The 17,500-nt window shown below is 43.7% G+C and overlaps 1 protein-coding gene across 1 annotated transcript in view; it reads left to right on the top strand.

Moving 5' to 3' along the window:
- LOC121534115 (anosmin-1-like) overlaps positions 1–17,500 on the top strand; it is a 159,929-nt gene that overhangs the window by 123,965 nt on the left and 18,464 nt on the right. The window contains exons 8-9 of the mRNA XM_041840590.1: positions 2,732–2,867; positions 17,314–17,499. Coding sequence (XP_041696524.1) covers positions 2,732–2,867; positions 17,314–17,499 — 322 coding nt within the window. The remainder of the gene's footprint in view (positions 1–2,731; positions 2,868–17,313; position 17,500) is intronic.

The raw sequence follows: 17,500 nt of genomic DNA, 5'->3' as shown, positions 1-17,500 counted from the left end.
ACCAATGTATTTGATACCATTCCACTCATACCGCTCCAACCATTACCACGAGCCCATCCGTCCCCAATTTAGGTGCCACAAACCTCCTGTGATAGGGCTATGGAAATACTCAACCCCACTTTCACCTAACTCTTAGCGTTGCATTAGCATCTCTTGTTATCTGTCTGTCTATCATGTTTTGTCTACCTATGAACCAGGGTAAATGAGCAGTCAGGAACACTTTCAACCTTATTTTGATGTGCTGTCACTCAAACACATAATGGAAAACAGCTCACTCTCTCTGTTTGTGTGTGTGTGTGTGTGTGTGTGTGTGTGTGTGTGTGTGTGGAGATTATCAATCAGGATGATAGAGTCAGAGATCACTTCCAGCGGTCGCTCAGAGTGGTGGTATGTCTGAATGATTTTAAACTGGCCAAAACACTGCCAGTCCACAGATGATGGATATACCTCTCTTGTTAAAAGATGCCTGTCATGAGAAGCAGACAGAGTTGATCTGACCCTTTGGCCTGTAATGGGTATTCTCAGCTAACAGCCATGGTTCCCTACCTGGCTAGCCTTCGTCAGTCAGGCTGGGCACATAAAACACTTACTGGCAGCGTTTGGAACTGTGTCGAACGGAGCGCTATGCTTTGTTCCAATCATAGAATTAGAATGGATTCTAATGCCATGGGTTCTGGTTCTAATACTGTTAAACAACTTCCTTCCTTCTTATTCTTCATGGTATATGACCTGCCTGAATAGGGTTCCACAGCCATAAGGTTATTCATAGAAGGTTGCTACTGTAGTACCTGTGCTTTCTAAGATCAATGAAACAGTTCATGGCCTTTAGGTTGATGTAAGCTTTGTGTCAGCAGTGCAGTGGCTAGACGTGAGTTTATGGGAGGAATTAGTTTGAAAAGATGACAGCCTTGAATGTCTGTTCATCTCACGGGACCAACACTTTACCTTTATATTTTTGTTCAGTATGTAAACGCAACATGTAAAGTGTTGGTCCCATGTTTCATGAGCTGAAATAAAAGCTCCCAGAAATGTTCCATACGCACTAAAAGCTTATTTCTCAAAAATGTTGTGCACAAATTTGTTTACAACCCTGTTAGTGAGCATTTCTCTTTTGCCAAGATAATCCATCCACCTGACAGGTGTGGCATATCAAGAAGCTGATTAAACAGCATGATCATTACACAGGTGCACCTTGTGCTGGGGATGTCTCAAGTTTTGAGGGAGCGTGCAATTGGCATGCTGACTGCAGGAATGTCTACCAGAGCTGTTGCCAGATAATTAAATGTTCATTTCTCTACCATAAGCCACCTCCAACTGCGTTTTAGAGAATTTGGCAGTACGTCCAACCGGCCTTACAACCGCAGACCACGTGTAACCACGCCAGCCCAGGACCTCAACAGCCGGCTTCTTCACCTGTGGGATCGTCTGAGACCAGCCACCCGAACAGCTGATGAAACAGTGGGTTTGCACAACCGAAGAATTTCTGCAGAAACTGTCAGAAATCGTCTCAGGGAAGCTCATCTGCGTGCTCGTCATCCTCACCAGGGTCTTGACCTGACTGCAGTTCGGTGTCATAACCGACTTCAGTGAGCAAATGCTCACCTTCGATGGCCACTGGCACGCTGGAGAAGTGTGCTCTTCATGGATGAATCCCGGTTTCAACTGTAGCGGGCAGATGGCAGACAATGTGTATGGTGTTGTGTGGGTGAGAGGTTTGCTGATGTCAACGTTGTGAACAGAGTGCCCCATGGTGGTGGTGGGGTTATGGTACAGTATGGGCAGGCATAAGCTACGGACAACGAACACAATTGCATTTTATCTATGGCAATTTGAATGCACAAATTCCTGAGGCCCATTATCGTGCCATTCATCCGCCGCCGTCACCTCATGTTTCAGCATGATAATGCACGGCCCAATGTCGCAAGGATCTGTATACAATTCCTGGAAGCTGAAAATGTCTCAGTTCTTCCATGGCCTGCATACTCACCAGACATGTCACCCATTTAGCATGTTTGGGATGCTCTGGATTGACGTGTATGACAGCGTGTTCCAGTTCCCGCCAATATCCAGCTACGTCTCACAGCCATTGAAGAGGAGTGGGACAACATTCCACAAGGCACAATCAACAGCCTGATCAACTCTATGCGAAAGAGATGTGTCACGCTGCATGAGGCAAATGGTGGTCACACCAGATACTGACTGGTTTTCTGATCCACGCCCCTACCTTTTTTAAAAGATATCTGTGACCAACAGATGCATATCTGTATTCCCAGTCATGTGAAATCCATAGATTAGGGCCTAATGAATGTATTTCAATTGACTGATTTCCTTATATGAACTGTAAAATCTTTGAAATTGTTGCATGTTGCATTTACATTTATGTTCAATGTATTTTAAAGGCTAATTATACCAAAAATGTGTATAAAACCTGTATGAACTGTATTTATAATAATTATATGACAATATTTTAAGGTGACAATTTCTGAATTATTACATGCCTTACTTTTATTTTCCTGTATAAATAAGTAAAAGCATTACCTCTGCCTCTACTGCCATTCATTCCAATTAGATTGGTTTGGATTTCTACCTGACCAAGATGGCTGCCATTATCATACCATTCTGGAACTTTGAGGGTTGATGATATAGCTCCTCTAGTAATTGAATAGGATTTCTATGGTGCTGTGACTATAATGACTATGTTGTGTCTGTGTATTATCTGTGTCTCTGTCAGGCTGTGTGTGAGATGGATCTCCAGGGTCTGCTGCCAGGTACCTCTTACCTGATCCAGGTCCAGGCCATCTCCTACTGGGGACAGAAACGCCTGAAGAGTGGCCGTGCCCAGCTCACCTTTACCACAAAAACTACAGGTAAACGACTCACCTTTACCACACAAACTACAGGTAAACTACTCACCTTTACTACTCAAACTACAGGTAAACTACTCACCTTTACTACTCAAACTACAGGTAAACTACTCATCTTTACTACTCAAACTACAGGTAATCTACTCACCTTTACCACTCAAACTACAGGTAAACTACTCATCTTTACTACTCAAACTACAGGTAAACTATTCACCTTTACTACTCAAACTACAGGTAAACTACTCACCTTTACTACTCAAACTACAGGTAAACTATTCACCTTTACCACTTAAACTAAAGGTAAACTACTCACCTTTACCACTCAAACTACAGGTAAACTACTCACCTTTACCACTCAAACTACAGGTAAACTACTCACCTTTACCACTCAAACTACAGGTAAACTACTCACCTTTACCACTCAAACTACAGGTAAACTACTCACATTTACCACTCAAACTACAGGTAAACTATTCACCTTTACCACTCAAACTACAGGGAAACTACTCACCGTTACCATACAAACTACAGGTAAACTACTCACCTTTACTACTCAAACTACAGGTAAACTACTCACCTTTACCACTCAAACTACAGGTAAACTACTCACCTTTACCACTCAAACTACAGGTAAACTACTCACATTTACCACTCAAACTACAGGTAAACTACTCACCGTTACCATACAAACTACAGGTAAACTACTCACCTTTACCATACAAACTACAGGTAAACTACTCACCTTTACCACTCAAACTAAAGATAAACTACTCACCTTTACCACTCAAACTACAGGTAAACTTTTGAGTGGCATTGCGTTCATCCACCTCTGGCCTGCTGGCTCCCCTTCCTCTGCGGAAGCATAGTTCCCGCTCAGCCCAGTCAAAGCTGTTCGCTGCTCTGGCACCCCAATGGTGGAACAAGCTCCCTCACGACGCCAGGACAGCGGAGTCACTCACCACCTTCCGGAGACATTTGAAACCCCACCTCTTTAAGGAACACCTGGGATAGGATAAAGTAATCCTTCTACCCCCCCCCCAAAAAAAAGTATAATTGTAAAGTGGTTATCCCACTGGCTATAGGGTGAATGCAACAATTTGTAGTCGCTCTGGATAAGAGCGTCTGCTAAATGACGTAAATGTGCCCTTGAGCAAGGCACTTAACCCTAATTGCTCCTGTAAGTCGCTCTGGATAAGAGCGTCTGCTAAATGACTAAAATGTAAAATGTAAAATGTAAACTACTCACATTTACCACTCAAACTAAAGGTAAACTACTCACCTTTACCACTCAAACTACAGGTGAACTATTCAAACTCAAACTAAAGGTAAACTACTCACCTTTACCACTCAAACTACAGGTAAACTACTCACCTTTACCACTCAAACTACAGGTAAACTACTCACCTTTACCACTCAAACTACAGGTAAACTACTCACATTTACCACTCAAACTACAGGGAAACTACTCACCGTTACCATACAAACTACAGGTAAACTACTCACCTTTACTACTCAAACTACAGGTAAACTACTCACCTTTACCACTCAAACTACAGGTAAACTACTCACATTTACCACTCAAACTACAGGTAAACTACTCACCGTTACCATACAAACTACAGGTAAACTACTCACCTTTACCATACAAACTACAGGTAAACTACTCACCTTTACCACTAAAACGACAGGTAAACTACTCACCTTTACCATACAAATCACAGGTAAATATACCTTTACTACACAGTCGACAGGTAAATTAACATTCACTATACCAGAGAAAGGTAAGCACACATTGGATATCACAGCATAGGTAAAAAAAAAGAGGTTTAGCTAACCTTCACCACAGAAAATGGTTAACAGGCACAGTGAGTTGACCCTGGCTTTAAAGTCTGTATGAACTGCTGGGGTTAGAGTTGGTAGGTTCATGTAGGAGCTCTGGGTGTTGACTTCTACCCTGACCTGGCTGCCACCCCCAAACATCTTCCCGTGGCTATGCCTGACTGACTGCCTCCCTCTGGAGGCCAGGCTGAAAGACATTATCCTGACCTGGCTGCCTCCCTCTGGAGGCCAGGCTGAAAGACATTATCCTGACCTGGCTGCCTCCCTCTGGGGGCCAGGCAGAAAGACATTCCCCTCTCCCTCAGAAGCCAGGGCCTGGCTTGTATCAGTCCTGTTGATCAGAGCTTATCAACATCACAACGGTTGTGAGGTCATCAATAGGAGAGGGCCCTGGGGATCCCTCCCAGAGAGTACCATTTAACCTTTAGCCTGACCTTTTAGGTGGGTGCACAGACGCACAAACACACACACACACACACACCAGTATCCACCACATTCTGTGTTTTTTTTTATGTGGTGGTTTCTGTCCTTAATTAGGTTACATAAATCCTCCCCACAATTCTGGCAAAAGCATTTTCAGACTCGCACACACACACCATGGGGGCTTTGGTTGAACACTCACAGCTTCCTGTTGACTTTGGTCAGTCCTACATGGACTCTTAATGGCAGGCTTAGTTATACTGCGAGCTCAATCAATTTTTTATAAAGTAACTAAAACATGCATGTTGTTTTCCTATGGCCCAATTATTAGAAATGTTCTTGTAAGTCAGCTAATTCTTATACGTCTTACATTTTAAAATTCATTTATCAGCACCTGGTGTTTCACTCATTATCAGCACCTGGTGTTTCCCTCATTATCAGCACCTGGTGTTTCCCTCATTATCAGCACCTGGTGTTTCCCTCATTATCAGCACCTGGTGTTCCCAGTGGTGTAGCGCAGTTACTATTTTGCCATGAGGCTGAGAGAAAATGTTGCTATTTTAGAGCTCAGGGATTCTTGAAAGACGGGACAATCTCACATGCTATCACACCATGTAAAGGAACAACCTCATAATAAAAAATATATACAGTGTATATCAGAAAATGCAACTAACTGGATGTCAACTCAGTCAGAGACAATAAAAGGCATTTCAATTTCCCCAACGGGGAAAGGGGATAACTAGTCAGGTGCACAACAGAATGCATTCAACCGAAATGTGTCTTCCGCATTTAACCCAACCCCTCTGAATCAGAGAGGTGCAGGGGGCTGCCTTAATCAACGTCCACATTGGGTTAACTGCCTTGCTCAAGGACAATACAGCAGATTTTTCCACCTTGCCGGTTCAGGGATTCGAACCAGCAACCTTTCGGTTACTGGCCCAATGCTCTTAGCCCGCTAGGCTACGTGTTTAATTCTAACATTTATAGCACTATTTATAGCACTATTAAACGCTCCAGGGCTAATTTCTATAGCATTTTGGCATGTTTTTCTAGATTTAGAACATAAAACAACATTTATAAAGCAAACATTATCGCTTAGGCCTTAAAATATTTTTGTAGAATATTGACACAAAAATATTGATGGAGTTGACAAGCCACTGACTGAGTTGACAACAGATACTCAAAACAGACATATTTTTGCCTCTAAAAATAAAAGTTCAATACAAACATTTGTAAAATATGGAAACTCCTTGCGGGGGTGTGTGCTATGCCGGTGAGTGTTCCCCTCATTATCAGCACCTATTGTTCCCCTCATGTGGCCTTTAAAACGCAACTTGGATTGTAAAAATCTTTATGGATATGCATGCCTTATGCTTTATGCTGGCAGTAAGGCTCTTTGAATGGCAGGTCAGGCAGCAAAGATATTTATAGAAAAGCGGTTGACCTTCTGTGCTGAGGAATGGTTCTTTACTTGTACAGTAGGGGACAGGAGGAAAATACAGTGGGCCAATTGCAACCATCGAAAGCCACCAGATTATCGCCATCTGATCTCTCGTTAAACCATCAATATGCGCTAAAATCACCCGCACAGCTGATCTCAATTGCAACCAACATTGGCCAGCGATTTGGTATTTGGTATTTTATTAGGATCCCCATTAGCTGTTGCAAAAGCAGCAACTACTCTTCCTGGGGTCCACACAAAACATGAAACATGACATAATACAGAACATTAATAGATAAGAACAGCTCAAGGACAGAACTAATCTTTTTTTTTAAAGGCACACGTAGCCTACATATCAATACATACACACAAACTATCTAGGTCAAATAGGGAGAGGCGTTGTGCCGTGAGGTGTTGCTTTATCTGTTTTTTGAAACCAGGTTTGCTATTTATTTGAGCAATATGAGATGGAACGGAGTTCCATGCAATAATGGCTCTATATAATACTGTACACTTTCTTGAATTTGTTCTGGATTTGGGGACTGTGAAAAGACCCCTGGTTGCATGTCTAGTGGGGTAAGTGTTTGTGTCAGAGCCGTGTGTAAGTTGACTATGCAAACAATTTGGGATTTTCAACACATTAATGTTTCTTATAAAAAGAAGAAGTGATGCAGTCAGTCTCTCCTCAACTCTTAGCCAAGAGAGACTGGCATGCATAGTATTTATATCAGCCCTCTGATTACAATGAAGAGCAAGACGTGCCGCTCTGTTTTGGGCCAGCTGCAGCTTAACTAGGTCTTTCCTTGCAGTGCTTGAGGTATCACTACAGACCCCCTGGTTCGATTCCAGGCTGTATCACAACCGGCCGTGATTGGGAGTCCCATAGGGCGGCGCACAATTGGCCCAGAGTCGTCCGGGTTTGGCCGGTGTAGGCCGTCATTGTAAATAAGAATTGGTTCTTAACTGACTTGCCAGGTTAAATAAAGGTAAAAAAATAAAATAAAATAATAATAATAGTGGCCACCCATTCCAAAACAGACTGCAACTCTTTGTTAAGGGTTTCAGTGACTTCATTAGCTGTGGTTGCTGATGTGTATATGGTTTAATCATCAGCATACATGGACACACATGCTTTGTTTAATGCCAGTGGCAGGTCATTGGTAAAAATTGAAAAGAGTAGAGGGCCTAGAGAGCTGCCCTGTGGTACACCACACTTTACATGTTTGACATTAGAGAAGCTTCCATTAAAGAAAACCCTTTGAGTTATATTAGATAGATTGCCATATTGTGGATTCAGAGCTAAGGTTGAAAAGCCATAACACATACGTTTTTTCAACAACAGGTTATGGTCAATAATATCAAAAGCTGCACTGAAATCTAACAGTACAGCTCCCACAATCTTCTTATTATCAATTTTTTTCAACCAATCATCAGTAATTTGTGTCAGTGCAGTACATGTTGAGTGCCCTTCCCTATAAGCATGCTGAAAGTCTGTTGTTAATTTGTTTACAGGGAAATAGCAATTGTATTTGGTCAAACACAATTTTTTCCAACAGTTTGCTAAGAGCTGGCAGCAAGCTTATAGGTCTGCTGTAGAACCAGTAAAGGCCGCTTTACCATTCTTGGGTAGCGGAATTACATTGGCTTCCCTCCAGGCCTGAGGACTGGAGGGAAGACTTTCCTCTAGGCTCAGATATGACATATTGGAGTGGCTATAGAGTCAGCTACCATCCTCAGTAGCTTTCCATCTAAGTTGTCAATGCCAGGAGGTTTGTCATCATTGATCGATAACAATCATTTTTCCACCTCTCCCACACTAACTTTACAAAATTCTAACTTGCAATGCTTTTATTTTATTATTTGTTTTTTTATGCATGAGTACGATGGCTCACTGTTCATTGTTGGCATTTCCTGCCTAAGTTTGCCCACTTTGCCAATTAAGTAATCATTAAAATAATTGGAAACATCAAATGGTTTTGTGATGAAAACGCCATCTGATTTGATGAAAGATGGAGTTGAATTTGTCATTCTGCCCTTAATTTCATTTAAAGTACTCCAACATTTTTTCCCCAACATTCTTTATATCATTGATATTGGCTTCATAATACAGTTTCTTCTTCTTTTTGTTGAGTTTAAATAATAATAATATGCCATTTAGCAGACGCTTTTATCCAAAGCGACTTACAGTCATGTGTGCATACATTTTTACGTATGGGTGGTCCCGGGGATCGAACCCACTACCCTGGCATTACAAGCACCATGCTCTACCAATTGAGCTACAGAGGACCATAAGTCACATAATTTCTCAATTTGCAGTAAGTCAACCAGTCAGATGTGCAGCCAGACTTATTAGCTACTCCTTTTGCCCCATCTCTTTCAACCATACAGTTTTTCAATTCCTCATCAATCCATGGAGCCTTAACAGTTCTAACAGTCAGTTTCTTAACAGATGCATGTTTAATTGGAAGAAGCAATTTCATAAATTCAGCAAGTGCAGCGTCTGGATGCTCCATATTAATCACATCAGACCAACAAATATTTTTTACATCATCCACATAAGTCACAGCAAAATCTTTTGTATGATCTCTTATACCCCAAGATGACGTAGCAGTGCGGTCGTGTGTTATGTTGTGTCCTCGTGTAAATAGTCAGTTTTTTTGTTTTTTTGTCTTTTTTCGTATATATTTCTCTATCTCACTTTCCATCCTTAACTAAATATACTTTCCTGCAACCCGCCTCACCCAATGTGGAACGGATTCTATTATTTCTTCATACCTTTTATAAAGAACCCACGACTGAAACTAGCCAGCTAGCCAGCTAACTAGCTACTTGCTAATAGCTATTGCTATTAGCCACCGTTAGCGGTCTTCACCACTGTCCGTGGCCTGCACTACCTACCAGCCAGCTCTAGCCTGGACAATTATCGGCCAGTCTGCACAGCGTGCTATCGACCCAGAGCATTTCGATTTTCTGCCGGAATCACTGAATCACTGGACCTTAACACAGGATCATCACAACTAGCTAGCTGCAACTGAATGGATGTTGTTGTTGGCTAATCACCACTAATCACCACTTGTCCCAAAGCTAGCACCAGTTAGCCTTGAGCTAGCCTCGAGCCAGGCCCATCTCCCAGCTATCCACCTCTATGTCAACCGGACGGGACCTCCTAATGTCGACATGGAGCCCCGCCGATCCATCACGACTGGTCTGCCGACGTAATCGTCTGATGTAGTTTCAACAGGCTTTCCGTTGTGACGACCACGAAGATCCATCTGCTAGCACCAGCCCGCTAGCACGTGCAATCAACAGCCGTGCCTCCTGCTCACCTGTGCTGTAGCAGACTACGAACTGCTCCCGGACTTACCTATTGCTGTTCACTGGACCTTATGATCACTCAGCTACACATCTGATGCCTGCTGGACTGTTCCTTTACACGGTACCCCATCCTGTTTATCTGTTTAGCCTCAGCCCAAACTTTCGTCGCCATTACCAGTTGTTGTCTTAGCTCTCTCGAATAACACCTGTGATTGCTTTATGCCTCTCTCCCATGTCAATATGCCTTGCCTATTGCTGTTCCAGTTAGTTCTTATTATACAATTTCACTGTAGAACCCCAAGTCCCTCTCAAACTGCCTCAAATAGTTCCTTTGTTCCACCCCCCATACACGCCGAGACAGGCTCAATCGGTGCCTCCAGTGATGCTATCTCTTTCATTGTTACCCAACGCTTAGGTTTACCTCCACTGTACTCATATCATTCCATATCCTTGTCTGTACATAATGCCCTGAATCTTTACTACAACGCCCTGAAATCTGCCCCGTTTATTCTCTGTACCCAACGCACTAGAAGACCAGTTCTTAAAGCCTTTAGCCGTATACTTATTATATTCCTCCTCTGTTCCTCTGGTGATGTAGAGGTTAACCCAGGCCCTGTAGCCCCCAGTATCACTCCTACTCCCCAGGCGCTATCATTTGTTGACTTCTGTAACTGTAAAAGCCTTGGTTTCTTGCATGTTAACATCAGAAGCCTCCTCCCCAAGTTTGAGTTATTCACTGCGTTAGCACACTCTGCCAACCCTGATGTTCTAGCAGTGTCTGAATCCTGGCTTAGGAAGGCCACCAAAAATCCCAAACTACAACATTTTCCATCTAGATAGAACTGCCAAAGGGGGCGGAGTTGCAATCTACTGTAGAGATAGCCTGCATAGCTCTATCATACTATCCATGTCTGTGCCCAAACAGTTTGAGCTTCTACTTCTAAAAATCCACCTTTCCAGAAATAAGTCTCTCACTGTTGCCGCTTGCTACAGACCCCCCTCAGCCCCCAGTTGTGCCCTGGACACCATATGTGAATTGCTTGCCCCCCATCTATCCTCAGAGTTTGTACTGCTTGGTGACCTAACCTGGGATATGTTTAACACCCCGGCCGTCCTACAATCTAAACTAGATGCCCTCAATCTCACACAAATCATCAAGGAACCTACCAGGTACAACCCTAAATCCGTAAACATGGGCACCCTAATAGATATCATCCTGACTAATTTACCCTCTAAATACACCTCCGCTGTCTTCAACCAGGATCTCAGCAATCACTGCCTCATTGCCTGCGTCCGTAATGGGTCCGCGGTCAAACAACCACCCCTCATCACTGTCAAACGCTCCCTAAAACACTTCAGCGAGCAGGCCTTTCTAATTGACCTGGCCCGGGTTTCCTGGATGGATATTGACCTCATTCCGTCAGTAGAGGATGCCTGGATTTTCTTCAAAAGTGCTTTCCTCTCCATCTTAAATAAGCATGCCCCATTCAAAAAATTCAGAACTAAGAACAGATATAGCCCCTGGTTCACCCCAGACTTGACTGCCCTTGACCAGCACAAAAACATCCTGTGGCGTACTGCATTAGCATCGAACAGCCCCCGCGATATGCAGCTTTTCAGGGAAGTCAAGAACCAATATACACAATCAGTTAGGAAAGCAAAAGCTAGCTTTTTCAAACAGAAATGTGCATCCTGTAGCACTAACTCCAAAAGGTTTTGGGACACTGTAAAGTCCATGGAGAATAAAAGCACCTCCTCCCAGCTACCCACTGCACTGAGGCTAGGAAACACTGTCACCACCGATAAATCTACAATAATCGAGAATTTCAATAAGCATTTTGCTACGGCTGGCCATGCTTTCCACCTGGCTACCCCTACCCCGGCCACCAGCTCTGCACCCTCCGCTGCAACTTGCCCATGCCCCCCCCCCTCTTCAAAGGGGGTGACACTCTAGATCCAAACTGTTACAGACCTATATCCATCCTACCCTGCCTTTCGAAAGTATTTGAAGGCCAAGTTAACAAACAGATCACCGACCACTTCGAATCCCACCGTACCTTCTCCGCTATGCAATCTGGTTTCCGAGCTGGTCATGGGTGCACCTCAGCCACACTCAAGGTCCTAAACAATATAATAACCGCGATTGATAACATACAGTACTGTGCAGCAGTCTTCATCGACCTGGCCAAGGCTTTTGACTCTGTCAATCACTGCATTCTTATTGGCAGACTAAATAGCCTTGGTTTCTCAACTGACTGCCTCGCCTGGTTCACCAACTACTTTTCAGAAAGAGTTCAATGTGTCAAATCAGAGGGCCTGTTGTCTGGATCTCTGGCAGTCTCTATGGGGGTGCCACAGGGTTCAATTCTCGGGCCGACTCTATTATCTGTGTATATCAATGATGTCGCTCTTGCTGCCAGTGACTCTCAGATCCACCTCTACGCAGATGACACCATTTTGTATACATCTGGCCCTTCATTGGACACTGTGTTAACAAACCTCCAAACAAGCTTCAAAGCCATACAACACTCCTTCTGTGGCCTCCAACTGCTCTTAAACGCTAGTAAAACTAAATGCATGCTCTTCAATCGAACGCTGCTTGCACCCGCCCGCCCGACTAGAATCACTACTCTCGGCGGGTCTGACTTAGAATATGTGGACAACTACAAATACCTAGGTGTCTGGTTAGACCGTAAACTCTCCTTCCAGACTCACATTTAGCATCTCCAATCCAAAGTTAAATCTAGAATCGGCTTCCTGTTTCGCAACAAAGCCTCCTTCACTCATGCTACTAAACATGCCCTCGTAAAACTGACTATCCTACCGATCCTTGACTTCGCGATGTCATTTACAAAATAGCTTCCAACACTCAACTCAGCAAATTGGATGTAGTCTATCACAGTGCCATCCGTTTTGTCACCAAAGCCCCATATACTACTCACCATTGTGACCTGTACGCTCTCGTTGGCTGGCCCTCACTACATATTCGTCGCCAAACCCACTGGCTCCAGGTCATCTATAAATCACTTATAGACAAATCCATGCTTTATCTTAGCTCATTGGTCACCATAGCAACACCCACCCGTAGTATGCGCTCCAGCAGGTATATCTCACTGGTCATCCCCAAAGCCAACACCTCCTTTGGCCGCCATTCCTTCCAGTTCTCTGCTACAAATGACTAGAACGAACTACAAAAATCTCTGAAGCTGGAGACACTTATCTCCCTCATTAACTTTAAGCATCAGTTGTCAGAGCAGCTTACCGATCACTGTACCTGTACACAGCCCATCTGTAATTAGCCCACCCAACTACCTCATCCCCATATTGTTATTTACATTGTTATTTATTTTGCTCATTTGCACCCCAGTATCTCTATTTGCACATCATCTTCTGCACATCTATCACTCCAGTGTTAATACTAAATTGTAATTATTTTGCACTATGGCCTGTTTATTGCCTTCCCTCCATAACTTACTACATTTGCACACACTGTATATAGATTTTATATTGTGTTATTGACTGTACGCTTTGTTTATTCCATATGTAACTCTGTGTTGTTGTCGTTTTTATCGCACTGCTTTGCTTTATCTTGGCCAGGTCACAGTTGTAAATGAGAACTTGTTCTCAACTGGCTTACCTGGTTAAATAAAGGTTAAATAAAATAAAAAAGGTCCAGCTGTTGGAACCTTGGCTTTCCTGGATATAGCCACTATATTGTGATCACTGCATCCAATGGGTACGGATACAGCTTTAGAACAAAGTTCTACAGTATTAGTAATAATGTGATCGATACATGTGGATGATCTTGTTCCTGTAGTGTTTGTAAACACCCTGTTAGTTTGATTAATAACCTGAATCAGATTACAGGCACTGGTTACAGTGAGAAGCTTCCTCTTGAGTGGACAGCTTGATGAAAAGCAGTCAATATTCAGGTCCCCAAGAAAGTAGACTTCTCTGTTTACATCAAGCATTTCACACATATTATTTAGATACTGACTGTTCGCACTAGGTGGCCTATAGCAACACCCCAAAAGAAAAGGCTTTAGATGTGGCAAGTGAACCTGCAACCACAACACTTCAATAACACTTGACATAAGATCTTCTCTAAGCATTACAGGGATATGGTTCTGAATATATACAGCAACACCTCTCCCATAAGCATTTCTGTCTCTTCTATAGATGTTATATCCTTGTATTGCTACTGCTGTATCATCAAATGAATTATCTAAGTGAGTCTCAGAAATGGCTAATATATGAATGTTATCTGATGTTAGCAAGTTATTGATTTCATGAACCTTTATTTCTAAGGCGACATATATTAATATGGGCTATTTTCAGCCCTTTCCTGGGTAGGGTAGCTTATCAGAGATAGATATAATACTGAAAATATATACGTGGATGTCGAGGTTATCTTGTAGTCTTGATTGCAGCCAAGACTATTTCACCCTCTGGTGGGTATTGTCATCAGAACAACTTAGTCCTATTTCATGAGCAGACTACGGGTGATTTATCTATTTGACGATCATTCCTTACAACTGAAATAAAGTAATTCCTTGTTTACCACAGTAAATCTACTGTGGCAATTTACCCGACGTATGAATGGAAAACTAATTTTCAACTAATGTTATCAATTAAATACAACTGACTTTAAAATAAAATGGTCTTATATGGTAATTTCTTATCAAGATCGGCGGTAAAATATCCCTGGACAGTACATATTTGAAATGTGTAACTCAATCAAGTAAATTGTGATTGAGTTATATAATCTGTATTTTTGTTTATCAAATGAAAATGTAGTCTATACATTTATTTCGAATGGCATTTAAAGTGAAACATTTTAAAGAAATGTAGGCCTACTACTTCTAAACTTGCGCTCAAATATATATATTTTTACATTAATCAGCTTTACGGTTTCGGTTTCCGATGCTCCTGATAGGTCGATACTTAATTGGAGGCGGGAGTAGAGACCAGTTGTCTGGTATCATAATCACTTGACACGCTAACGACGAGAGATCAACTGATCTGCTGCTTTATCCTTGTGGATTGTTCGTTGCAATCAAGCTTAGTTTAGCCCGCAGGTGCATGTAATCTCCTGTTAGTAGCGTTTTAAGAAATCCAGCGGTAATCTGCAGGAGCGTGTTAAATTCTGCTTGTTTCTTGCAATCGAGCCAATGAGTTTTTCAGCATTAAACATTCAAGGCTGAGTGTGTTTTCTTGGTTTGGACACTGTGGACAGACAGCATTAAGGCCATTTCTGATGGTACTAATTCATGTGTTGTTTGTATAACATTAGTTCTCATCTAATGTAATATGATGTCATGTTTTAAATTACACACAATGTATATAATGTTTCTCAGTATTAGGGCACATATTGTAGTGTTTAACTGGTGTGAAGCAACAGCTTCTGCCCTCTTTCAATTCTCCCTCTCTCCTCCCTCTCCCCTCCCCTCTCTCCCCCCCTCTCCCCTCCCCCTCTCTCTCTCTCCTCCCCTTCTCTCTCCCCTCCTCCTCTCTCTCTCCCCTCTCTCCTTCCTCCTCTCTCTCCCCTCCCCCTCTCTCTCTCTCCTCCCCCTCTCTCTCCCCTCCTCCTCTCTCTCCCCTCTCTCCTTCCCCCTCTCTCTCCCCCCCCCTCTCTCTCTCCTCACCCCCTCTCTCTCCCTCCCCCCCCTCTCTCTCTCTCTCTCTCTCTCATCCCCCCCTCTCTCTCCCCTCCCCTCCCCCTCTCTCTCTTCCATCCCCTCTCTCTCCCCTCCCCCTCTCTCTCTCCCGCCCCCCTCCCTCTCTCTCTCCTGCCCCTGCCTCTCTCCCTCCCCCTCTCCCCCTCTCTCCTCTCTCCCCTCTCCCCTCCACCTTATCTCTCCTCCCCCTCTCTCTCCCCCTCTCTCCTTCCCCCTCTCACTCCCCTCTCCCCCTCTCTCTCCCCTCCCCCATCTCTCACCTCTCTCTCCCCCTCTCTCTCCCTCCCCCTCTCTCTCCCATCCCCTCTCTCCCTCTCCCCCTCCCCTCCCTCTCCCCCCCCTCCCTCTCTCCCTTCCCCCTTCTCTCTCCCCCCTCTCTCTCCCCCTCCCCCGCTCTCTCTCTCCCTCTCTCTTCCCTCCCCCTCCCTCTCCCCCCGCTCTCTCTCTCCCTCCCCCTTCTCTCTCCCCCTTTCTCCCCCCCCCTCCCTCTCTCCCTACCCCCCTCTCTCTCCCTCTCTCTCTCCTCCCCCCTCTCTCCCCCCTCTCTCTTTCCCGCCCCCCTCTCTCTCTCTCCCCCTCTCTCTCCCCCTCTCTCCCTCTCTCTTTCCCCTTCCCCTCTCTCTCTCCTCCCTGCACTCTCTATCACCTCTCTCCTCCCCCTCTCTCTCTCTCTCTCTCTATATATATATATATATATATATGCCCCCTCTTTCTCTCGTCTCTCTCTTTCTCTATTAACTGAGTGTACAAAACATTGTGCCAACTGAAACAATGCTTTATATTTCATGTCAATCACAAACTCTCTCTCTCCTCTCCTCTTTCTCCCCTCCACTCTCTCTATCTCTCCCCCCTCTCTCTCTCCCCCTCTCTCTCTATCAACTCTCTCTATTAACTGAGTGTGCAAAACATTGTGCCAACTGAAACAAGGCTTTATTCCATGTCAATCACAAACTCCTATCCTCTCTCTCTCCCCGCCACTCTCTCTCTATCTTGCTTTCCCCACCCCACCCCCCTCTCATGAGCCTGCTAGGTTTTGTATTGAAGTCAATGTACCCAGAGGAGGGTGGGAAATAATGGTTCTCTGGCTACACCATGGTGCTACCCTAGAGGGTGCTGTTGAGGCTACTGTAGATCATGGCAAAACAGTGGGTTTTAATCCGTTATTTGGTGACGTGAAGATATTTAGTATACAGTACCAGTTAAAAGTTTGGACACACCTACTCATTCAAGGGTTTTTCTTTATTTGTACTATTTTCTACACACACACACACACAACTGATTGGCTCAAACACATTAAGAAGGAAAGAAATTCCACAAATTAACTTTTAAGAAGGCACACTTGTTAATTGAAATGCATTCCAGGTGACTACCTCATGAAGCTGGTTGAGAGAATGCCAAGAGTGTGCAAAGCTGTCATCAAGGCAAAGGGTGGCTATTTGAAGAATCTCAAATATAAATTATATTTATATTTGTTTAACACTTTTTTGGTTACTACATGATTACATATGTGTTATTTAATAGTTTTGATGTCTTCACTATTAATCTACAATGTAGAACATAGTAAAAATAAAGAAAAACCCTTGAATGAGTAGGTGTGTCCAAACTTTTGACTGGTACTGTAGTTTTATCTAAAAAGGATAACTTTTGTAATGTTTCACTATTTTTATTTTAACGAGATTCACTGGTCCTCCCTTTCCTCCTCTGGGGAGCCTCCACTGATATATATCCCCCCCCTCTCTCTCTCTCCCTACACCAGGTTTGTCATCTTTACCTACCCCAACTGGTCCTGAGCAGACTAAAGGACAGTTCTCCAACGAGCTCCCTTCCGCCCCCCACCTGGTCAACCCCGCTGCCCCCCACAACCTTCGCCTGGAGGCCGCTGCCCCCCACTACCACAACGACCAGCTGCAGGTTAAGGTCTTCTGGAAGAGACGACACCAAGG

Source organism: Coregonus clupeaformis, chromosome 20 (genome assembly GCF_020615455.1).
Source record: "Coregonus clupeaformis isolate EN_2021a chromosome 20, ASM2061545v1, whole genome shotgun sequence".
NCBI classification, from domain to species: domain Eukaryota; kingdom Metazoa; phylum Chordata; class Actinopteri; order Salmoniformes; family Salmonidae; genus Coregonus; species Coregonus clupeaformis.
Note: the sequence above shows the minus strand (reverse complement) of the source record. Positions and strands in the feature narration are given on the sequence as shown.